General features: G+C 41.0%; 1 protein-coding gene across 1 annotated transcript in view; it reads right to left on the reverse strand.

The window, feature by feature from the left end:
- Positions 1-712: 712 nt before the first annotated feature.
- The window catches only part of ASPG (asparaginase), a 144,926-nt gene continuing 119,072 nt past the window's right edge, over positions 713-26,566 (reverse strand). Inside the window, exons 13-16 of the mRNA XM_030213781.1 lie at positions 23,454-23,540; positions 6,871-6,970; positions 4,304-4,364; positions 713-1,539 (exon numbers count right to left, since the gene is read on the reverse strand). Coding sequence (XP_030069641.1) covers positions 1,514-1,539; positions 4,304-4,364; positions 6,871-6,970; positions 23,454-23,540 — 274 coding nt within the window. The 3' untranslated portion in view covers positions 713-1,513. The remainder of the gene's footprint in view (positions 1,540-4,303; positions 4,365-6,870; positions 6,971-23,453; positions 23,541-26,566) is intronic.

Below are 26,566 nucleotides of genomic sequence, written 5' to 3' on the forward strand. Positions count from 1 at the left end.
AAGTTCTACTCTACCTATTCCTGCAGCATGGCCTGGAGACATCCCTCAGGGGCAGGTATTGGTAAAGGCGGGGTCGGTGTCAGGTTGGTGACAGACTGTGATGATGTCAGAATCAAATCAAAAGGCTGGTCCCAGCGTCTACGAGACTGGCGCTTCAGCACCAACTCCATGGAGAGGGAGAGGTCCTCTCAGTACTGATGACCTGGAGTTCCTGGCACTGTGCTTCATTAGCAGAACTAATGTCAATGCTCTTTTTACCTTCTCTCGATGCACAACATTGGGATCCTTCAGTGCTAATGAGGACGCTGTTGAAACTTGATGTGTCCTTGGTGTTGGGTATGATGCAGGTCAGACTGACAGGGCCCTATCGGCATCCAATATGAAGACCTCCTTGATGCTGGTGCGCCCCCCAGTGTCTGAAGCAGCTCCACCAGCCATAGGGACCGATGTTTCTGATGCTGGTCAATGGACCGGACTTAGAAACGCCAAAATCTTTCTTGCACTGAGCCTCAACCTTTTTGTGTTCTCTTCTGCATTTTAGAACAGAGATGACAATTAGAGACTGTTTGATCAAGTCCTAGGCACAGTACGCACCAAATATGTGCATCAGTCACAGAAATGGCCTTCCTGCACCTAGGACACTTTTTAAAATCAATGGGAATTTTAAGTGACATTGGTGGGAAAATAGTGGAAACATAGTCAAATGGTTTGATTTTTTTTTTTTTTTTTTTTTAACAAAAGGAAACCCAACTAGGTGCTCGAACCTAAAAGGGCCAAAAGAAGCTGAGCAAAAATAAAACGAAACTTAAACTGGCCAAAAAATACTAAGAAAAAATAGAGAGAGGAAAAACTGAAGAAATAGATGAAAAAAGATTCCTGCGCACCACTTGGGAAGGCACTAAAACTGAAGAAGAAATGCACTGAGGAAAGCTGACAAATGTGACTACTCTGCTCCATGGAGAAACAAAGATTTTTAGTCCCATGTACTTACATCACTGTGGAAAAGCACCTGCACATGTGTGGTACAGCACAGTGCTGCAAAAGGCTTTGAGAAAATTCTTGAACACTGGGTACCATCTGCGCCAGGGCTCCGTCGAATGACATAACCCATATGTGAGAAAATAATGTCCTGCTTGTCCTTAGAGAATATAACCATTTGATAATACTTTCTAAAATGTGCACACTGATAATAAAACAAATACTGACTTTTACTATACAGAAATGCTATAGCAAATGCAAATATACTCATTTCAAGTTCTTAATATTACAATAAAGATTTTTTTTAACATACAAAAGACTACTGCACTGAAATAAAACTATAATTTTGTGCTAATGTCAGGATGGAAACAGATGATTACAGTTACTCTTGTCTATGCTTTACAACATGTTAAAAACATACAATTAAAATTGATTGCTAACATACAAATATATTATGTTACTCTAGGTAAATACTTATTTCAATGAATACAGCATGGCTTTTGACAAAAAAAGCTAATTGTTGAAATTATTGGTTTTAGTAAGGCGTCCACTCTTCAAATCCTGTAGAAAAAAAGACACAAAAGAATAATGAATGCAAAAATCACCAGATCATACAGATTGTTAAGCTTTTCCTTAGCTTGTAAGAGAAAAATTGTCGCTACTCACTAGAGCTCTGAGTGTGAGATCTGAGCAATTTAACTTCATTACTATACCAGCCAATTTTAAAGAATGTGCGTCTTAATCTGGTAAAATAAATGTATCTCTGCTGAGCTAAATTCACTAAGCACCTAAATTTAGGATCCTAGCAAAGGGGTAAAGGCCAGGGGTGGTAAGAGATCAGGGAACAAATACTCAGTGCCAATTTCCAATGCTGAGTCCTTAATTTGGGAGTCTAAAGGTAGGAAAAAGAATAACATTACAGCACCACAAATTAAATTTACATACCTATTTTCAGTCTAAAACTTGGGTACCTAAATTGACTCACCGGCCAACTAGTGAATATCAGGCTAATCGCATACAAAGCCTTTTAAAATTCCATGGTAGAACTAGCAATTACTGAACTCTACAAATTTAGGATATTTCAGTTCAGAAATCTCACTTTTATAGATATAGATGTTAGTAAATCTATTTCTGGATACTGTTTAGTAATAATTGTAAGCCTTTGAAGAGTAGGGCAACAGCCTGACCAACCTTGTGCGTCTATGATGCCAGAACAAAACTAACATGAATTTACTGCAAAGCACTATGGATCTGTGACACTGCAGTTTTTGCCCATTCTGCCTATGTGTGAAGAATCATGGACTGCATATTTATTTCCCTGATGTGTACTTGGTGAAACTGGTGCCCGAGTGGATCTATCCAAGACGATCTTCAAGTGGCAGCAATGTTTTTATTATCTTCAGCCAGCTGTGGGACTTTCGCATTTTCAGTTGCATTCCATCTCTCCACACCGAAGATACTGTACTCGACTGGTAAAATGATTAGGTGATTTTTTTTTTACTTTTTGAGAATTTCAGAAAGGTAATTCAATATGTGGTACTATCTACTTCAATTATTGTAATGGTCTTTATCTGGGCTACTATTAAATAACTTTAGAGCATTACAGGTTGCACAAAATGCAGCCATTCGTATGTTAACTGGAGTGTCTCAATTTAAATATATTTCACTTATATTGGCTAAGTTTTATTGGTTTCCTATTATTTGAATTTAAATCCTGCACCTCATTCACAAGCTTTACATGGAGAGCTTCCACTGCCATTTATGTCATCATTAATGTCCAACGAGAGCTTTGGAATCAACGAACACATTTTTACTTGAAATATCTTCATTTATGTTAAACTGTATCTTCTGATCAAAACTTTGCAGTTTCCCCAACAAGAGGTTGGTTTGTTTGATAAACTGTATCTTCTGTATACCGTCTTGGGTGACTCTTTCTATAAAGGCAGTTAATAAATCCCAATAAATAAGTAAATTTCACTTCCATGCGATAGTTAATGTCTGTAAGGTTCAATGCTAATATCCGAGAGCTCCGATGCTGCCAATCACAGAGATTTCTTCTAGAGTTTAGGCAGTGCCTGCACACAGCACCAATAAAAGAAAAACTCCAAATTTGCAGGCAGAGAAAAGACTGAGTTTTTTTGCCACACCTACACTTTCATGACACTTTTGCTTTCTGGCCATTTTCTTTACTTGACTTTTGCCACTGGGTATTTGCTCTATTTCTTTTTTGACACCTGTCTCTCACTGGTTGCCCCAAGTCACTGAGTAGGAATACCTTGTCCTGCATTCCAGGTATCAACAACAAGATTCACAGTCTCTACTAAACACAGGACTTTATCCCTCTGTATGCCTCATATACAGCTTGCCAACTGAAGGATTTAGTGGTGGAAGCTGGAATTTTAAGAAGTGATTCAGCTACCTCATCTTAGAGATCTGGGAATAGACCAGTCTACATCTGGGGTCTCCCAAGGTTTAACGGTTTGGCTTGCGGGGGGTCCCCAAGCCCGGCCAGCAGAAGCTTTCCTGGCATTCCTGCGGTGATATCTGCCACCATGCTGCCCTGCTTTCCCCCTCCTCTGTGCGCATGCTCGTTTTTAGTGAAACTGAGCACACATGAGCGTCACGCATGCCCAATTTCACTAAAAACGAGCATGCGCACCTGGGTAGGAAAGCAGGGCAGGCAGCGATGTAGTGAACATCACTGCAGGAAAGCTTCTGCTGGTGGGGCTTGGGGACCCCCACCAGACCAGGTATGTGGTGTTATTGTGGGTCAAGAGTGGTGGGGAGGTGGGACAAAATGTGCCCCCCCCCCCCCACACTTTGGGCTCATTCCCATTACAACCCCTTATGACTCTGAGCAAGTGACTTAATCCTCCATTGGCCTGGTACAAAAACTTCGATTATGAGCCCACTAGGAATAGAGAAAGTACCTGCATATAATAAATGCAAACTACTAGGGTTGTACCACAGAAAGGCAATATATCGAGTCTATGACTTTTGCATCTCATTACTCCTTGGTTCTAGAACTTCCTGTCAAAAAATGCTTTCATCTTTTACATTATTTATACCTTCTGTCCTTCAGGCGATTACTTACCCACATTTTATTGTAGGTTCTTAACTTTCATGACATTGTACAATCTACATCATTTTAAACCCTTCTCTAAATTTCCTCTACTCTTTTTGAAGATACAGCCTTCAGAACTGAACATAATGGTCAAGATGCAGTTTTGCTAATGATTTCTGCAAAGGCATCATCTTCTCCTTATTTCTGCTAGTCTTATCCCCCACCCCCATACACCCAACCATTCCACCAACTCTTACTTGCCTTTTTTCTGATCAGTCTGATTTAGAAATTCCAAGACCTCTATATTTCCTGTAGCCTCTGCCTGTAATTAAAGATTTATAATAGTAATCACTATAATAGTGAAGAAATAAATACGTATCACCAGATATCAGCAAAGTATTCTAACTCATTGATCAGATGTAACTACTGCAACATTTAATGTATGTGTTGGTTTGAATTCTAATTATTTATTTAAAATAATTTACAATAAATCTTACCAATCCTCTAAGTTCTAAGCAGATTCCAAAAAAACCCAAAGGGGTTAATATTCAGGTTGGTTTAAACAGGCAAGAGAGGCTCCTGTCCACTTAAACTTTGGTGAAGGAGCCTTTATGACTTATCTTTTCCAGAAATCCTTCAGCTCTCTGGCTGAGCCAGAGACTATGGGCTTCCGGCCGGGTGGGGTAGTTCTGCTATTCTTTGAATTTACTATTCTATTTTTTTTCTCTTTCTTAGCTGTAAAATTGAATACGGGAAAGGAATGACATTAAGTTTGTAAACTGCTTTATGTGTTCATTTGTTAGGTGATACATTAATAAGAACCCAATAAACCATATTCAGTGGCACTTATCCAAATAGGGCTGCTAAATACGGGCTCAGACTGCACCATCAAAATCTGGGCAGTACCAGGACGGTTTGGAGGCAGAGTTGGGAAGGATGGACCTAGTCCTTATGCAGGCATGGCCCATATTTAGTGCTGGTGCATGCATAGCTTAGCAGCCAGATAGGACCATACTTGCATATCATTCAGTGAATATCGGCTGGCACCTGTGTAAACTTCTGGGTCACTGATTCCATATCTGAGCCCCCTCCCATTCCATTTCCCAACTCCCCATCTCGACAGCCAGCCATTCCCAGAATATACCCAGAGATTCCATATCTGAGCCCCCTCCGATTCCATTTCCCAACTCCCCATCTCGACAGCCAGCCATTCCCAGAATATACCCGGAGGTGATCCCTGCTATCTAGTGGGATGGAGCTGGAGTGATCCCCTTTCCAGTCCTGCCACACTGGCTCCAAGCTCAAAACGATGGCATTGACCCCAAGTGGTACGCTAAGGGGCCAGCACTACCGTTTTGAACCCAGAGCTGACGGGGCAGGAGAGGAAAAAGGGACCACTCCAGTCCACATGTTTTCTGTGCTACATATTGTATATTGTTAACTGTTTTGTTACTATTTGTATTGATTTTATGCTTGTTCTTATTGTAATCTGCTTGGAAATTTTAATTAGCAGGATATAAAATCGTAAATAAATATATAATCCGGGTTCCAGTCGTTATTCAGCCAAGACCCAAATAAGTGTCTTATGCGGGTCCCAGCTGAATATCGGCTAGGAATCTACATAAGTGCTGGTGGCTAGCTCTTGGCCAGTCATGCCTGGATATGGGCCAGCATTGAATATCCAGGTCTCAGCTCACAAGAGTAAATGTTTAAAAAAAAAATGCTGACTGCCACCAGCTGAATATTGACCAGAAATTTCACACATCATTAAAAAAAAGAAAACAAACTAAGATATATGAAGAAATTCTATAAAGAAGCAGCTAAGATTTACACACGTATTATGCACATGACTAGCATACTGGCACATATGCATGTAAATGCCAAAAAGCTGCCTGAGCACCATTCTGTAAATACACATGCCCATGTCTACACTCACCTGTAAAATATATGCAAGTCTGGATGGAGTGTGGGCAGATTGCAAACTTGTATGCATAACTTTAGAGAAATGCGCAACTTATAGTTATGCAAGTATCTTCACCAGCTAGACATACAAATTTAAACTTGCTCTACTGGTGCCATAAGTGCTTATGCCTAAGCGCAGTAGACCTGGTTACACTAGTACTCAATAAGGGAAAGGAGGTGTCTACTTTCCTTTATAGAAAGACACCACATTGGAGCCCTCTAAGGAGGTCTTTTACTACAGCAGGGCCCACAGGAATAAAATGGGCCCTGCTGAAGATAACTTGAGCTAAGCTTTAGTGAAAGACCCCCTAAGTGCCTAAATATAGTGACATAAAGGGGGTCTTTTACTTAGGTATGCTGGCGTTAAATGCTAAAGACGCCCATATATTCCTATGGGCGTCTTTAGCGTGCGCCTGTTTTTAACGAGTGCTAAAAACGCCAGCGCACCTAAGTAAAAGACCTCCAAAAAGTTGTATCTCATATAGGCTAATCATGTATCTCACACTCTAAATCAAATAAAAACTCTCTCATGAAGAGAGGTTTGTACTAGTTTTCTGAAATCCAGCAATCAATCATGAGCTGAAACAACTGGCAAAGAGGGTATACTATGAAATTAAGACCAAATTTTATTTTGGAAAAATAATCTAGTAATTAAGGCGTTACTTTCCAAACCTTAAAACAAGGACCAAAATAACAGTTTATACCAGGGAGCATAGGAGCCGACTCTGTGGGTGCTTGAGCACCCTCAATATTGAGAAAATTCCTTGTTTTTGTCCAAGGAAGGGTTATTTCCACTGGGCTTAGCACCCCCAATAATTTTGAAAAGTTGACTCCCATGCAAGTGAGGAACTAGTAGCCGTACTTACTACTTGTAAAGGAGTTTGTTGATCATAGCTTAATTCATCCATGCTTACACCTGCTAGAATCCATGCTTCCAACCCTTCCATATCACCACTGGCAGCCAAACTGTATATAAAACAGTAATATTTGTTATAATGGTGTAAAGTCATACACATTATACCCTTAAACTAGATGCTTTTAAACTCAAATTATCTTGTAATCAGATTTATGGCCCAAAAGGGGTTTACCTAAATGTATACATTTTAATTTTAGTAAATGTGGACATTTCCATAAACAAACACAAAAAAAATCTATATGTTGGGCAACTCATCAATAACACACATCTGAATATTAAAACACCTACTGGATGTATTAAATCAATTCCTGTGTTTTAAACTAGTTAACATCTACTATGATTAGACAGTGAATTATGTTAAAACCATGACTCTTAGATAAGAGTTGCTATTAAGGGCACATAATTTTGAATCCCGATTAACAGCACTTGTCACAAGTCTGAGGGTTACTAAGAGGCATATTTTCAAAGCACTTTGGGAGGCTAAGTTCCATAGGTTTCTATGGAACTTTAGGAGGCTAAGTGCTTTGAAAATATGCCTCTAAGTCTCTGCTGGTAAGGAATTCAGCACTTCTGACTGACTTATTCAACAAGTTTGTATATCTAGTTTAGAGCAGTGTTTCCCAAGTCCAGTCCTGGAGTACCCCTTGCCAGTCAGGTTTTCAGGATATTTACAATGAATTTGCATGAACTTGATTTGCATACACTGCCTCCATTATATGCAAATCTCTTTCATGCATATTCATTGTGGATATCCTGAAAACCTGACTGTCAAGGGATACTCCAGGACTGCACTTGGGAAACACTGGTTTAGAATACCTGATGAACCACATGTACAGAAAGCCAAGAATGGCGGAAGGGAGTAAACGAATGACAAGCACAATATTTCTGGCATCAAGTGTTGCTGGAGCATTCTTCCCTGACAAAATGAATATACGAAGAAAAACGACTACCTCAATATTAATGACATGAAAAAAAACAAACAAACAAAACTTGTCAAGTCCAAAAGAAGAATTAAGAAAATCTCACAAGCTAAATATTTTTATACTGGGATATCACTACAAAAAACCAAACAAAAAACCAAGACTCCACAGGAGGAAGTATATTCATGGAAAAGAAGATGTAGTTTAAACATCTTAGAGAAAACATACACTAAGGGCCAGGGGAAGTAAGAATTTTTCTGTTACACACGTGGAGGGTAAATTTATAATGGGGCACCTAAGTTAATTGGGCAGGAAGGCACATGTATTTTTACAAAATACAACACAAATCCAGCCTCAGTATCACCTACACTGAAGTAACTGACATTACACCTGCTCAACAAAAGGCATAAATGTCCACAAGAAGAGTATATAAGTTCATGCATAGATTAGTGTTTTATAATCAACGTGTGCACTTCATATAGCTTGCCCAGACCACACTCCTGGTAGTATGTACTTTTACTGTACTTGCCATTATATTAACATATGTATTTATGCCTTACTTTTATGTGCAAATATTGCCACATGTGTGCTAAAATGGATTTATAAAATTAATCTCTATCCTCAGATAACAAGAAACTTTTGGAATAACAAAAGATATCGAATACAGAAAATCCCCCCAAAATCTTTTCTTAGATTGTTAATAAGAGAACTCCAGTCCAGCCTGGTAACTTAAATATTAAATAAATGAAACATCGACTGCTGGGAACATCAGCAAATTCTGTACATTTCCATAAGGTTTCCTATCACAGGTTTCTGATACATATATTTGGAAAAAAAGAACAATAAAAAAACTGCCAATATAACTAAACTAAGGCAGAAAAGAGTGCTGAAAACACAAAACAGAACATTGGGTGTATCCAAAAGTATCAAAAAATTAATTAGCTCCTCCCAAGATCTCCTAAATAACAATCTCTTAATTAGAAGGCTAACAACTTAAAAAAAAAAAAAAAAGAGTAACGAATGACTGTTCACTTATCTGGCTGAGAAACATGATCACTGCTTCTCAAAATCCAGAAAGGAAATATATTAAAGATCATTGAGTCTGGATCAAGGTCTTTCCCAATTGCTGTAGCATAGTCGAAATTTCCCCAGTGTCATTATAATCCAATTATGTATGTATCAGAAACTTGTGATAGGAAACCTTATGGAAATGTACAGAATCTGCTGATCTTTCCAGCAACTGAGATTTCATTTATTTAATATTTTAAGTTCCCAGGCTGGTCCAGAGTTCTTTTATTAACAATCTAACAAAAGATTTTTTGGGGAGATTTTCTTTAGTAAATAGGGCCCTATGGGATTCATTTTACAAAGTGCAGTGAGGATTTTGCATTTGCTGCATGTTAATTGTCAGAATTAACCCATGGTAATTTGAAACCCTCTGCATTAATTTTTGGGGAGTGTTCCAGGTAGACTTCCATTCATAGAAACATATTTTACTGTGTATTAACTGCATCGCAGATAACACAATAGTTAGCTACATCTATTCAGGTGGGTGTTAATTGTGCTGCATTATCTGCCATGACAACACATGATAACTACCACTGTGTTTCAAACTAATACTGAAGGCAATCTCCCTCTAATACTTTCTATCTGAAAAACCCCAAAAAAAACGTGAAGGAGATAGGTGGAGACTCAACTGGCTTGTACTCTAATAATGAGTTCGTTAAATAAATAAAGAAAGAGGTGAAGCCTCAAGAAGCCTCCGGCTCAAAGATTAAAGAGCTCTCAGGAGGCTGGGCTGCTTCATCATCGGCAAACACCCCACTGGTCTACTGCAAATGTTCTTACAGATCACTATTTTGCTTCATTTTTCTTTTACACTTTTTCTTAAAGGTCAAGTGTGTGTATTTTACTTAGCTTAGTATCCAGGCTCTCAAGACGCTAGATATGACCATGACCAACGGTGGCCAGCGTTTCGTCACCTGCCTCAGGGTCAAATGGTCTGCGTCAATCTTAGCCCAAGTAGATACTCAGGACTAGCGCTAGTGCTGAGTATCTACTTGGGCTAAGATTGACGCAGACCATTTGACCCTGAGGCAGGTGACGAAACGCTGGCCACCGTTGGTCATGGTCATATCTAGCGTCTTGAGAGCCTGGATACTAAGCTAAGTAAAATACACACACTTGACCTTTAAGAAAAAGTGTAAAAGAAAAATGAAGCAAAATAGTGATCTGTAAGAACATTTGCAGTAGACCAGTGGGGTGTTTGCCGATGATGAAGCAGCCCAGCCTCCCGAGAGCTCTTTAATCTTTGAGCCGGGGGCTTCTTGAGGCTTCACCTCTTTATTTATTTAACGAACTCATTATTAGAGTACAAGCCAGTTGAGTCTCCACCTATCTCCTTCACGTTTTTTTGGGGTTTTTCAGATAGAAACTACCACTGTGTTGACAGTAAAGCTCAGTTCTCAGCCACTCTCTGCCCAGATCTGCATTAGTTTTTAGCACTCATCAACTGATGCATTAACAGCTAATGCAGTTTAGTAAATAAACCCCACAATGGAAGAAAACCTTTTGTATATCTGGCTGTTATTAAAAAGCACATGAAACAATTCAGATCAATGCAAAACATTAAGCAGCATTAGAAACAATGAAAGAAAACATCTAATGGTTGAGATTATTATTATTAACATTTGTATAGCACTACCAGATGATGCAAGCAGCGCTGAACATCTGACAGAGAGAGACAGTCCCTGCTCAATAGAGCTTACAATCTAAAAATAATACAGACAGACAAGACAATTAAGGGCGAGGGAAGTACTGGGTGAGAAGGAACAAGGGGAGGCAATTGAGTAGTGGTTAGGAGCCAAAAGCAGTGGTGAAAAGGTGGGTTTTCAGCATAGATTTGAAAACAGGTAGAGATGGAGCTAAACATGCAGGCTCAGGAAGTCTATTCCAGGCATAAGGTGCCGCAAGGGAAAAGGAACGAAGCCTGGACTCTATATTTTATATAGAGATAGGTCTCTATATAAAATGTCATGCCATGATCTCATAGGAGGGGAGTTTGAAAATAGCCCTCTAGGTACAAATTGCTTAGCTAATTTTCAAAATCATAGAACTTCTGTGCTTTACCTTCAAAAATCGTCCATGGGAACAAAATACCTGAGGATCCCACACCTCTCATGCAGGTGCAATTTCAATGGAAAACAACGTCAGTAGATTTGAAAATAGAATTTGTTGTGTGTGTTATTTCCCTCCCCCCACCCAACATGCCTTTGGGAATGCTTCCTCACAGTCCAGCTAAAATCACGCACACTACGCAACCCAGTATGTACTTTTGGTTAAACTGGCTGTCTGAAAAATGTCCTCCCTCAATTTACCTGAGTAAATCACTATCTATCCTGGTAAATAACTTTTAAAAAAATTGCTCTCTTAAAGTACAACCAGCATATCTTTAAGCTGATCCTTTCACTTCTGAAGCATCCACCTTAGGTCAACCAGTTAAACAGGATCAGTAAATAAAAGGAGGTGCTAAAATTTATGTGAAGGAATACTATTTCTGAGCCGCTCCTCTGGTGCTCCTGTAACAAAGCTAGCACTATCACATAAATTAGCAGCAAAGCAATTAGAGGGTGGACACATGCAATTCTTCATTAGGTGTTTACTGCAGAAAGAAAAATATTTTCATAATTGTCTAAACCTTAAGTTGTCTTAATCATCACTTTGGTAGCAGAAAGCATTGACACTGAGGAATTTTTATTCAAAAATGTACTTCTTTGTACAATACGAGAGAAGCTAAAGCAGCCTCTAGTCTGCCAGGGAAGTTTCTGTTGAATAGTCAGAACAATTTGCATTTATTGTTTATTTATTTACTATACCGTTTCTTATTGCATTCGCAAAACAGAACGGTTTACATCATAAAAACTAAAATTTATATTAAAAAAACATAAAGAAATCCATTAATTTGATAGGAAAGCACTGCAAAACACTAACATTCATACTAAAAATATATAGACAATAAACAACCATCCATGCCAAAAATATAATTAAACATATTACTTAATAAACCGTATTCATTCTGTCTGAATGCTAAAAGCAGAGCAAAAGACACGCTTCTGAATGCACGATTCATATGCACAAATTAGGTATTTTGGAGGCCTGAGTGTTCAAGCACGTGCATCTATCTGTATGTGCATGAACGAGTATAAGCGTATGGACGTTAGTAGAGTTGGGTGATTATGATTGCAGGCTGTTATTGTCCTCCCACCCCCGCACTCCCTAGGGATTCAGTGTTCACTTATTCCTCACTGACTGGACATGCACCTCTCTCCCAGAAACCACTAACAAGTCGCTTTCATTGTGCATCTGGCAGAAACTATCTATAGATCCCAAACTGGCTAGCTGGGTTGCTGGTTAACCTCACTCTGCCCAATCCTAACCTTGGATCTCCCCCCTGTAACAGCTCATCTCTTACCAATCTCATGCCTTCTCACTCCAGAACATAAGCAGCTGAGGTTCTGTTAAGTTGATGAGAAGCAGATGTAGGCAACCTGGATTATACTTTGTACACAACTCATCATCATATTAAAATCAAACCTATACAATATATATATATATATATATATATATATATACACACATACAAATGCAAATCTAGTAGTACACACATTTTGCACTCAGCATGCTAAATGAACATAGTAACATAGTAGATGACGGCAGAAAAAGACCTGCACGGTCCATCTAGTCTGCCCACGATAAACTCATGTGTATACCTTACCTTGATTTGTACCTGTCTTTTTCAGGGCACAGACCATATAAGTCTGTGCAGCAGTATTTCCCGCCTCCCAACCACCAGTCCCGCCTCCCATCACCGGCTCCGGCACAGACCCCGTATAAGTCTGCCCTCCCCCATCCTAGCCTCTCAACCACCAACTCCTCTTCCCCATATACGCAACATCAACATAAAAAATAACAAGGGGTTTTAGGTATCCACTCGTGTTTGCTCTACAAACACTGTCCCCTTGCCTTTTACTCTTCCCAGGCTGGTACTTCAATATCAGGTAAGAGGTGAACTAGTAGTAAGGGCTGCAGCTCCTCTCTGGAACAGACCCTCCATTTCCTGCACCCCAGATGGTACTGCTGGGGCTGACCCAAAGCAAGAGGTAGCAGCAGTTGTGGTGAGAGGCTGCTCAGGTAGGAGCAGGCAGCAGGGGGTGATCTGGGGCCTCATGTGGTCATATGACACTGGCAACAAGAAGACATCAAAATCTCTTTTGGGAAGTATGAACTCCCCCTCAAATCACAAGTCAGGAACCTTGGAATACAGTTAGATTCAACACTTACTCTGATTCCCCAAAGCCAAACAACCTTCAACAGCTGTTTCTACTATTTGTGACAGCTATACTGTCTCTCTCCTTACATCGAGAAGGTAAATCTTATCCCATTTGTGTACGCCATGATAACATCAAGACTGGATTACTGCAATGCACTCCAACAGTGACTACAAAGGGCCTGCACCAGCTCCAATTGATTGAGATTACTGCACCAAGACTAATAGAAGGTTGCAAGCAACGTGACCACATCACACCATTTTTGCTACCAGTACAATACAGGGCTACATTTAAAACTCTATGTCTATGCAGGTCACGTGATGCAGTTGGAGCAGTAGCCACGCTTTTGTGCTGCTCCGCGGACCCTGCTCGCTCCCGGCGCCCTACGAACTAAACTGACCTCAAAAATAACAAACTAGTCCCATTAAAGTGTTGCGGAAGGTGTATGGACCCATTCCTCGTTCCCATGCCGCTTGGAAGCACAAGGAAGAGCTCGAAGAACGAAAAAGAAAAGCTCCCGGTAGCGAGCGGCGAATCCAAGATGGCGGCCGCATCGCCGCGAGGCGAGGCCGAATTTACTGCCAGACAGCTTGCGCAATTAGTAACGGCGGAGAGCACAGCGCTGGAACCCCGATTTCTTACATTAGAGGGGAAGCTGGAGAAATCGGATGGCCGGTTGGGTGAGATCACCAGCAGAACCGCGGAGGTGGAAAAGAGAGTCTCCGAAATTGAAGAGGCTTGGCAACAACAGGAACCAGAACTTTCCAACCTCAAGAAACGCCTGGCTGCCCAAGAGGAGAAACTGGATGAACTGGAGAACAGAGCCAGACGATGCAATCTTAGACTGGTGGGTCTGCCCGAAACAATTCCTGATAAAAATCTGGGCACACTGCTTGAAAGCTGGCTTTCTAAAGAATTTGCTATCTCAGACAGCAGAGGCCCACTATGCATTGAAAGAGCCCACAGGCTGGGAAAACCACGCCAAAATGGATCAAAACCCAGAGTAGTAATTATGAAAGTTCACAACTATATCCATAAAGAAGAAATTCTACAGGGCTTCCGTCAGAAAAGAGATTCCCTAACCTACGCGGGTGCCCAAATCCGCATATTTCAAGATTACTCAGCCAACATACAAGAAAGAAGAAGAAAATTCCACCCGGTGTGTACAGCTTTGATTGAACAAAACACCAGATTTATGCTACTTTACCCTGCTACATTAAAAATCATGAAAAACGGGAAATGGATATCCTTTACATCAGAACACTCAGCATTGCAATACATTAACCAAGAACTGAAAAGCCAGGAAGCACCGGCTTGATCCGGTTTTGGACATGTGGTGGTGAGCATAACTTGTGATTGATTGAACTGTCCTGACGGGATAAACAATGATGTAAAGACATTATACATAGAGGTTATAACTTTATAAGCTTAATTGTAACATTGAGGGGCCTGGAGGTGCGCGGGGAACCGGCATGCTGTGACTCTGCCTAGATGGGGCTATCCCTCTCGAGGCAATTTTGGGAACAAGGGGGGGAGGAAAGGGGTTTAGCTATAGGGAGGGAGGGAAATGATAGGAGTGGGGATACGTAGCAAAATTGAGGGGAGGTTCTTAATAATGTCTGTTCTTGCATATGGAGTGTTAGAGACAATGCAAGTTCTCCCACACATTAAATCACACTTTAAATCATACACCCTCCGGGGGAGGCTGGGCTCCCGGAGGACTACCTTGATGATATTTATAATAGTCTCAATGAAACAAAGCAAAGATTAGTCGATCTGGACTTAAAATATTATCATGGAATGTTTCAGGTATTACATCACCGGTAAAACGATATAAAATCCTGACCCAGATAAAGCGGCAAGGTATAGATATTGCCTGCTTACACGAAACAAAGTTGTCCGACACAGAACATAAAAAACTCTGTCAACAATGGGTGGGTGAAAGCCACTTCTCCTCTTCAGGTAATAGGAAGAGCGGGGTAGTAATACTCATTCATAAGGGACTACCTTGTACAACCAAATTAATCCACAGAGACACTGAGGGACGAATTGTACTCTTACAGATAAACTACCAAGGGCAAAAGTTTTACATCTGTGCAATATATGCCCCAAATGCTTATAGCCAAAATTTTTTCCAGACCCTTATAGCATTAGGACTGAAACATAATGATGCCCCCTGGATATGGGCGGGAGACTTCAATCAAGTACTAGACCTGAGTCTGGATAGATCCTCATCCACGGCTATTCCAGGGTTGGGTAAAGGGAAAGGGATACCAGCGCTCTGTAAACATCTCCAATTAATTGATCCGTGGCGTGCCCTCCATCCTACCACAAAGGACTATACACATCAATCTAAAGTACACTCTTCCTGGTCTAGAATTGATTACATACTGATATCACAATCCTGGTTCTTTAAAGTCCAGAAAGCCAATATTGGCCCTATGGAAATATCGGACCATAACATGATCTGGGTGGAAATCAACGTAGGTGGGAGTGGTGGAGAGGGTAACAAATGGAGATTCCCGGCATATCTGTATCAGGATAAACAACTGCTAGCTCACCTGCAAGAAAAATGGCAATTATACGAAGATACAAACCTGATATCATGTGACTCACCTATAACATATTGGGAAGCTTCTAAGGCGGTTATGAGGGGAGAAGTAATAGCATTTCAGTGTGCTAGGAAAAAGCGCCTGGCGGCCGGGATACTACGCTCAGAAACAGTATATGTGAAGGCCAAGAGGAAATACTTGAGTAACCCAACAATAGCCAATAGAGACTCAATGTCAGCAGCCCTAGTAGCATTAAATTCACTGATACATGAGCAAGCAAAGAAACAATTAACAGCACGACGGCTAAATTTTCAGCGATTTGGGAATAAATCTGGGAAACTATTGGCAAGGGTAGCAAAGGCAACCACTGTACAGCGATTTATCCCAGTGATTGAAAACTCTAAGGGAGACAAACTTAACCAATTACAAGACATAGTAAATACGTTCTATGAACACTTTACACAGATGTATACTCCCAAAAATAGGATCCAAGGCCCCCTGACTAAAGATTATTTAGAAGATGCAAAAATGCCACGATTGCCAGAAGAAGCCCGTCAAATATTATCTGCGCCCCTACAAACACAAGAAGTACTTAAAGTAATAAAAGCCTTACAAATAGGATCAGCACCAGGATTGGACGGCTTCTCCAATGAATATTATAAAATGCTGACACCACAACTGTGTGGAGCGTTGGCGGACTATTTAGATGCAGTGGTTGCTAGGGGATCCTTTTCGCCCAGAGAGAACGAAGCGTTGATTACCTTAATTCCCAAGCCGGGTAAACCTAAAGATCAAGTAGAATCCTATAGACCCATCTCCCTTATAAATGTTGATGTCAAGATCCTGTCCCGAATACTGGCAAATAGACTGACGTATCACATACCAATGTTGATCGGAGAACACCAGGCGGGGTTTGTTAAGGGCCGTCAGGCGGTTCAACAGGTACGGAAAGCCCTCTTAGCAGTGGCGTATGGGCAGGCTACAGGAGATCCTCTCCTATTGGTTAGCCTAGATGCAGCCAAAGCGTTTGATAAAGTTAACTGGGATTACATGTTTCAGGTACTTGAACACACAGGTTTGGATGGCTGGTTTTTAGATGCCACGAAAACACTATACAAAAACACCACAGCCCAAATATTAATAAATGGCACCAGATCTAAACCCTTTAGAGTAGAGCGCGGCACCAGGCAGGGATGCCCTTTATCCCCTCTATTGTTCCTTTTATACTTAGAGCCACTCTTGCGCACAATGCTACTAGACCCGGACATACAGGGAGTCACTCTACACGGGACATTAATAAAAACACTGGCCTTTGCTGACGATATGCTCCTTACACTTACTCAACCGAAGACCTCAGTCCAACGCCTACTAGAAGTCATAGACGAATTTGGGTTCTACTCAGGGTTACAATTAAATTTGCAAAAATCACTGGCCCTTTCAGTACAGGAAACAATGCAAAAGGAGTGGGAGGGACCTTTTCCCTTTCAATGGGCCGTGGGCACGCTCAAATACCTAGGGGTTAATGTACCGAGGGATTTAACAAATCTGTACAAAGAGAATATAGACCCCTTGAAGAGACATACAAAAGAAGCTCTGCAGGGATGGCAGGGCCTACCTCTGTCTTTGAGAGGAAGAATCACCATGTATAACATGTTTATTTTTCCCAAATGGACATACATCTTCCAGATGATTCCTGCTATATTGGGATATAAAGAGGAGAGGTGGCTACATAAAACCCTTACAACATTCTTGTGGCAGGGAAAACGTGCACACATTGGATTACATAAGCTTATGAGACCGTGTCTAAAAGGGGGGTTGGGGCTACTTTACTTAAAACTTGTACCAATCGCCTGTAATTTGAGGCACTTATTGGACTGGTTTCGCTCAAGGGAGTTTTTCTCCTGCACGAAAGTGGAAACCTTGCTGATGGCCCCAATGGGATTTGCTTACTGGCTACATGCCCCATCAGAAGAACTCCCAAACTTGGGCCCATATAGATTTCTACTGAACCCTTTGCGGAAAACATGGAAATGGTTGAGTAAGAAAAACAAATGGAACAGTGTAGTGTCTCCACTACTACCCATTAAAGGAAACCTAGCATTCCCAGAGGGGGGGAAATCTGCTTTGTTTAGGAAATGGGAGATTTGTAATATTAAATTCTTATTTCAGGTGGTGTCTGAGACAGGGACTATTAAAACATTCCAGGCCCTGTGAACAGAATTCGGACTTGGACAGAAAGACTATTTTCAATATATGCAGCTCAAACATTACATACGAACATTGCCTGCATTGGCTCTTACTCAGCAAGTATGGGAATCCATGAGTGAGATGCTGGGCCTGGAAGCACAGTTAAAAGTACCGCTTAAGTACTTCCATCATCATCTAAGAGATTTACAGGGGACACTTGACTACACGCAAGTGTCACAACAATGGCATCAGGAGCTGCGGTGGAAACCGGACCCAGAACAGATCAAACTGTGCTTAATGGGTCTGTATCGGGTGACAGAGAATGTGACTTGGCAGGAAATGCACTACAAATTTATCATGAGACTGTACATATCACCACACAGGGCTTATAAGGCGACCCTGAGAACAACAGACGACTGCCCAAAATGTGGAACTGTGGGAGCCTCTCTAGGGCATATGTTTTGGTATTGCTCAAAAGTGACCCCCTTCTGGATAAAACTGGGACAACAAGTATCGCAAATGTGGAACATATACTGGCAACCAACGCCAGGACAGCTATTTGATGTCTATAGGATTCGTGGAAAGTCTCCAGAGGGACTTAAAGAGTTCTTGAAAAGAGTAGTCTTAATGGGCAAACGTACCATATTACAATTGTGGTTACAACCAGACTCACCTGGAACACCGCAATGGCGAGGAGCCATGATGCAATGCTGCATGCTAGAAAAGAAAAAAGTGGGAGACTTAGCCTCGAAAAAGGGAGACCAGTTCTGTAAAGTCTGGCTCCCGTTTTGGGACACTCTGACACCCGTTGCGAGAAGCAAGATATTGAACTGTTAACAGAACCAGTAGTGGGAAAAAGTTGAGGGTGGGGATAGAGAGGGGGGGGGGGAGTTGGGGGAAGAGGGAGGAAAATTATACGCTTGATGACATCTCTCATGTATTGTTCGAATTATTTGATGTATTGTGTTCAAGTGTTATCAATAAAAATTGATATGGAAAAAAAAAAAACCCTCTATGTCTAATCTTCAAGGCCCTTAAAGGAAATGGCCCCGAGTGCCTGAAGAATAGGATGATCCTCTACACACATCCAAGGACACTAAGATCCTCTCAAGGACTATCACTAACTACACCCTCTCCAAAAGACACTACACGATGTGATACCCGCAAGCGTGTACATTGGGATTTTCTTTTCGATGTATTTGAATAAATATGGGTTTTACAGTGCTTTTATATCAGTCATTAAGGCCTTATATTCTGCCTCTCGGGCTCGTTTATTGGTAAATGGCATAGACTTGCCTGACTTCTCTATTTTCTAGGGGGCAAGGTAAGGTTGCCCTTTCTCTCCTCTCCTTTTTGTATTATCTTCAGACCCCCTATTTCGGGATGTCATGGGCCATCCAGCTATTTCAGGGAGTGTAGGTAAGGCCTCTTTGCTTTAAGGTGGCAGCATTTGCTGATGATATTTTGGTCCATCTTACTAACATTTGAAACACTTCCTGCTGGCACTTTTGGAAACTTTTAGGGAATATGGGGATTATGCAGGCTTTAGATTAAAAGTAACTAAATCGGAGTCATTACCGTTGTCTGCGTGCCTGCGACGTTCCTAGGGCCAGGTATTTCCACTGCGTTGGGCGGACAGTTATTTTAAGTACTTGGACATAGTTAGCAATGGATGCTTCTTTGATATATCAGTTCTTATGGAGGCTACTAGAAGTCAACTGGAAAGCTGGAGGGATCGTCCCCTGACGCCGATAAGCTGAATAAGCTTGGTGAAAATGGTGCTCTATCTGAAATGGCTTTATCTGTTGCAAACACTATCTTTGCGCCTTTTACAAAAGTGTCTGAAGCATCTTAATCATCTTGTTTCCCAATTTTGTTTCGCTCACAGGAAATTGTGCCTTTTACAAAAGGGTCTTAAGAGTCTTAATCATCTTGTTTCCCAATTTTGTTGGGCTCATAGGAAACCAAAGATGCGTTTTTCTTTTTTGGTGGGAGGCTGGCATCAGGGGAGTTTTGGGACTTCCTAATGTGAAATTCTACAATCATGCCTGCTTGCTAAGGCACATGGGGGATTGGTTCCACCATAGCTCCAAACATACTCCGTTGGACTTTGAAAGGGCGTATTATGCCTCGTACTACTTTTATTCTTTACTTCATCATCGGTCAGTTTGGCTTACTAAAGACCTCCAGCGAAGCCTCTTGCTAGGCCTGATGCGGGATGTGTAGAAGCTGCTTGTGCAACATTTAGGGGGTGATCCTGTGGTCACAGACTAGGTTTCCATAAGGGAGAATGTAACTTTTGAACTCGGACTGAATAACAACATCTTCGCTTTATGGAAACAAAAAAAGTATATATTTAGTGGAGCATTTACTGAATAGAGAAGAGGGCTTGCTCCTGTTTGAAAAGCTACAAAATAAAATAGGGGTCACTTGGGGTAACAGATTTGCTTATTGCCAGATTAAACATTATATCACTTCCTTAGATAACAGGCTTTTAAATGGTAGAAAGGGAGACTGGACATGGGAATTTTTCATTGAAATATCTGATAATGAGCTTACAGTTTCGGGCCTTCACAGCACCCTAACTCAGCGGGAGCCCCCAAAGTAAGGGCGCATCCACAGGTGGCCTAGGTGGGCCCAGGCCCACCCAATCTGGGTTCAGGCCCACACAGCTTATTCCGATAGGCACAGGTTATCAGTGGGAGTACACAGCCTTTCTGCCGTGGCTTAACCACATGCTATTAGGCAGCCTGCAGCCAGAAGCTCTCCTCCAGTCCAAGTCTTTTTTTTTTTTAAGTGCACCGAAGTATGGGCCCTGATCCGGAAGTCCGTTGGGCATCAGCTGCTCTAGTGCGGTGCCACACACCTGCCCCGCACCACTACTGCCCTCCCTCAAGACCGACCATCCGGCGTCTGGTTTCACTCTACCTTATCTTGCCTGTCCCCCAATGCACACAAAGGCACCGCAGTGGTGCAAGAGAAAGTCTGCTGGCTGCTGCCAGTGTTGTGGTTCCTCTACAGTGCCCTCGATTGATCAGGATCAGCCTTTTTTTTATCCTCCCCAGGCCTCAACATTCCCCTGCGGCCCCCCCAACATGCACAGGAGCCAGCACTCCAGTCTCCCCCATCGGCCACCTGTCTAAGCCCAGGTAAAATAAATATTTTTTAATGTGTACTACTATACTGTAATGCTTGCTGGTGGTGGGCTTCTGGGTAGGGGTGGACTCTTCAATGCCTAGGGGGGAAAAAGGTATATTTAATTAATGATTAAATAAATATACCTTCCCCCCCCCCCCCAGGTAGTGAAGAGTCCACCCCCACCCAGAAACCCACCAAATTTTAATAGTACCTAGGTTAAAATGTTATATATATTTTTCATGTTGTGAGTTTTTCAGTGGAGATAGTCTCTGCAGGTTTAAAAAAAAATTAAACTTAATGTAGGCAAGCGACTGGGTGGAAGTGGGCTCTGCAGTGCCCAGGACATTAAAAAAATACAACAAAAACAAAAGGTCTTATATTTAATGCTGGTGTGCTTCAGGGTTGGGGGGGATGGGTAAGGCAAGGCTGACGCTGAGGGGAGGTAGGGTAGGGCCGATGGAGGAGTAGACTAGTGGTTAGTGCACTGGACTTTGATCCTGGGGAACTGAGTTCGATTCCCACTGCAGCTCCTTGTGACTCTGGGCAAGTCACTTAACTCTCCACTGCCCCTGGTACAAAATAAGTACCTGAATATATGTAAACCGCTTTGAATGTAGTTGCAAAAAACCTCAGAAAGGCGGTATATCAAGTCCCATTTCCCTTTCCCCTTCCTATGGGATGGATGGTGGAGAAGGGAAGGGCTGATGCTGGGCTACTGGGATAGATGGAGGTAGGGAAGGGAAAGGCTGATGCCAGGCTATGGGGATGGATGGATGGGTAGGGAAGGGCTGATGCTGGGTTATGGTGATGGTTGGGGGGAGGGGTAGGGAAGGGAAAAGTTGATGCTGGGCTACAGGACAATTTCTAATTTTTGGTCCTTTATTCTGTAATTGATGAGGGTTGGTTTGTGTTCTTCATGTGACCGAGTAGGTGAGAGATTCTGCTGGCATGTGGTTTGCATGGGGATCTCCGAGTCTGGCTTTTCCAATGGGGTACATATTGCTGTTGTGTATATTCACTGCTGCCTTTTTAAAGGTACTGTTATTCGAATTGGTGTTAAGGTTTGCAGCATAGGCTCTAAGAAGCTATAAGAGCCAAAGGAAGGGGAAAAGACTCAAAGGTATTTACCTGATCTGCTTAATCAGGCATTTACATTTGTGATCAAGCAAAGTTTGAAGGATATATGCCATCGCTGTAATTATTCTGCAGGATCCTTGTCTCGTGTGTTGAAATGTTTGCCATTATAGTAGACTTATCTCTGGTCAAGTTTAAGATATGGGATAATGTAACTATATTTATGTTTCAACATTTTTATTGGAGGCATATTCATATGGTCACAATAAAAGTAAACATATATCATTGCGAGACTAAATCCATACAGGTACTACCATACATAGAACCAATTAAACAATTTTCTCTCCATACACCCTCAACTTTATTCCGCCCCCTCCCACCTTAAGGCCCCTCCCCCACCAGCGAATTCCCTTTAGTTAACGTAATAACATCTCCCCTCTCCCTCCCAAACCCTCTCAGTCCCCTCCCAGTCCCCACCTCCCAACTCCACCCCACCCTCCACCTCCCCAGGGACTTATCTGATGGCCCAGGTCCCCCTCCCTCCCTCAATGTAACTATATTTTAAAATATCAGTTTTTTCATTATGTATGTGGTTTATGTTGATGCAGGGCAGCTGTTGGGCAGACTTCTTAGAAATCCATCATTAAGTGCATTCTAAGGCATTATTGTGTAGTATCCCAAGAAACACTATTCATATCTGTATACATAGTGCCCACCCATATTAGCCCTGGGCCTGGTTACACCACTGCCCCAAAGAACTTAGAGGATTTGTGATGCAGGTAGGAGAAGGTTGTAAGAACTCCACTGCCTGGTTAGGACATTTTGAAAAGTCTGAAGAGCATCCCAAGCCTCACACCTTGCACGCAGCTATGGTAATGTTATTTTAGAATATTACACCACGCTTATTGTGCTCAATCCCAACTTTGCCATATAGGGGGCATACAATCTTCCTTCTGAAGTGTGGGAGTGCAGTCAACTCTTTTTTTTTTTTTTTTAATTTAAAGAATGGGGAGAGAGAAAAGGAAGATGCTGAGTTGTTGCAGGGGAGGAAGTGGAATCAGTTAGGCACAGCCGAAAATTTGACCAAAGATGGCCAGCTAAAATTATGCAGTTATCATGTCTGCTCAGCAAGTGTTTGAGTATCTACCTATTAGGTGATGTATTTGGGCTTTGGAAAGTGAGACAGGGGAAAAGGCAAATGGAGAAGACTTCCTAACAATATTTTCCTTTCATTTCTTGGCCAGTAAGAGGACCCGATTTACACAATGGAATTCTCCTGGGGAGTCATGATAAATAAAATGAGATGAAAATACACACTTAAAAAAATATGTTTACCTACAAAGCTTCGTTCCAACATCTCCAAGTTCCTCCCTAGAAAGGTGAGCTCCAGTTTGGCGCAAAAGACGTATTACTTCAAAGTTCCTTTAAGAAAACAGAAAACATTGATTTTTCTCTAACAAGCTTCATTGAAATAATTGTCAAGACAAAAAAGGGTCTGATTAGAGACACATTTCAATTAGGAACTATTCTGAATGTACAGAATCAAAAATGACATGATATATCATGATGTCAGATACTGTATAAGAAATTGCAAAATGCATCTAAAGGAATAGCTAGATACAAAAACTTCTATATCATCCTAATTCATTTTGTATTTGCTCAGGTAATACTTGTTTTTCATTTCCAGTAAAAGTGAGCTTACTTTTCCTGTTTTCTCACTTCTTCAGATTAGAATTCAGCAATGCATTCTCAATTATGCCAAAAAGCAGTTAACAACCTCAAATCAACAAATGCATACCAGAACATACTTGAAAAAACAAAGAACTCAAAATTTAGCTGGATCCTTTTGCTATCACAGTTTTAAGCTATGCATGCATCACACAGCAACATAATTTTCCCAGTAAATGCAAAGAGACAACTGATAAAGTACATCACTCCCCCTATTTGATCCTCTAGTCAGAATTATATGAGGTGTTATGCAGAAAGGAATTTGAATGAAATTCAGTGAAACGAAAACTGTACATATCAGCATCAAGTGTGAAAAGCTGAGTCATTATTTCTAAACCAGTTAAATATTTGCAGTTGGCAGGAATGCACTTGACTCCTCAAACACCTTTTAATATCTAATAGAAAATCTCTCATTTCTTTTATTGAAAGGCTCTTGATACCTTCCTGTCAACCTTCACATCACCTTCATGTCCCTTCTTCCCTAACAGTTCACCCTGAAAAATTATTTGCACTGAGATCTTGCAGCCACTCAAAAGACTGTTGGTAAACAATTCAAGACACCTTTTATTTATTCATCAGTCTATTTATTTATTTAGCAGTTGCCAAAAATAACATCTCAGAAGGTTGGCTGATTTGTGCAGGACTGGAAAATTGTATTCTTTGCACATGAAAAGATTGTGAAGATACTTGGCAAAACAGGAACTATCAAAATGCATTCCATACTCCGTGCATGAAGAAAGAAAAAAAATGTAGGTGTGTCCAGCATGCCCGAATAAAAACACTGATTTGTGTCTTATTTTCAGCAAGTCCCCAGATTCAGCTCTTCTTTCATCCAGAAAATGATATTTATACCTTCAAACTAAATTACATGTCCTCACCATTCAAATGAAACACAAGAATGAAATAACTATTAAAAAAAAAATTTCAACATTTATAGTTCAGGAGAAAATATCCTAACTTATCATGTGGTAAAGCTAGAACACTTTTTTTTTTTTTTTTTTTACAGTTTAATTTCTTTTATTGATTTTTGATACAGATACAATCAAGAGCTCACAACATAACAACAAGTAACATTTTACAAAGTAAGGCAATACCGGAGCTCACATGTAAGAAGCAGCAATCTACATCCAGAATCAAATTAAGTGAAAACAAGAGAGAGGGAGGAAAGAGGAAAAGAAGAGGGAAAGGGGGGGGGGGGGGGCTGGAGAATACAAATCAAAGTATAAAGCATGCATATGCCAACAAATACATCAAATTTAGTACTTATCTTTGTACCGTATCAAAATAAGAGACAAGTGGTAGCCATTTTTCTCTATATGAAGCAAAACGAGAAGATTTCTTTGCAAGGTGTGATTCGAATTTGTAAATTTGGAGCACTAAGTTCCACCATTCCTGGTAGGTAGCCTGATGTAAAGACTTCCAATGGGAGAAGATTACCTTCAATGCTAAAGAAACCAGGGTGCTAACAAGAGCCCCTTCACTAGGAGTCAGTAGACTCTTGTAATACTGATCCCTGAGAATCACAAATTGATGAGTGAGTGAGCCAGGAAGGTGAAAAATGTCTACCAGCTGTGAGCAATACTTACGAAGGCACACACAATCAAAGGTAAGATGCTTTATAGTACCCACTTGAGACTGGCAAGACCAGCATATACTAGAGTTAGAGGAATTGATAACATGCAACTTATATGGTGTCCAAAGAGATCTATGCATAAAGAAATACATAGACTTTATAGTATTAGAAGAGTTAGAGAACCGGAAAAGGGACTTCCAAAGCTGTTCCCACAGCTTATCAGACATAGGTTGGTATATGTCTTCCTTCCAGCATCTACGTAAACCAGTACATTTAGTGCGGGAGTTGCTAAGAAGGTACTTGTAAATGTGGGAAACAGCTAGAACACTTCTAAAAGAATCATGCTATATATGTTGCTACTAATTGGGTTTCTGTCAGGTACTTGTTATCTGGATTGGCCACTGTTGGAAGCAGGAAACTGGGTTACAGGGACCATTATGACCCCGTACGGCTATTCTTATGTACTTATATGGGAAATTATACCTGTATGACTACCACAATTTGGCTGTCAATTGAACTGGACTTAGTTGCACAATATAATTCAAAGCCAACTATCCAAATAGGTTGATTCTTAACTGCTTATTTATCCAAATACTCTTGAAGCAAAGGACTCAATATTTTTTCACTTGTGTGTCTATAAACATGAATATATTCAGAAACATAAATGAGTCAGTTCCTAATCTGCTCAAGTAAAACGAGTTACTCACCTGTAGCAGATGCTCTCCAAGGACAGCACGATGCATATTCTTACAAATGGCTGATGTGACCGGATGAAGGGGTGGAGGGGGAGGGTGGATGTCATTCAACAAAGCCCATGCAAGAATGCTCCCCAGATTTTTTTCCAAAAGTTTTTGAATGCATTGCACCGCATATATATATATTGTGCGGGACCTGGTCACTATAATATGTACAACTTATAAAATTCAGCTTCAAAAAGAGACGGGCAGGTATGTACGAGTACGCATCCTGCTGTGCTCAGTAAACACATGCTACAGTTGAGTAACTTTCTCCAAGGACAAGATGTTTATTACAGCTGGGAATAGCTACCCAAGATGTCTTAAGCTAAAAATACAGAACACTAAGGCCTACAACAGGGAAGGCCTATGGGATTCTGCAATTATTTTCTCTCTCATTTTTATTTTTTGGG

This window comes from Microcaecilia unicolor, chromosome 9, assembly GCF_901765095.1.
Source record: "Microcaecilia unicolor chromosome 9, aMicUni1.1, whole genome shotgun sequence".
Classification (NCBI taxonomy): domain Eukaryota; kingdom Metazoa; phylum Chordata; class Amphibia; order Gymnophiona; family Siphonopidae; genus Microcaecilia; species Microcaecilia unicolor.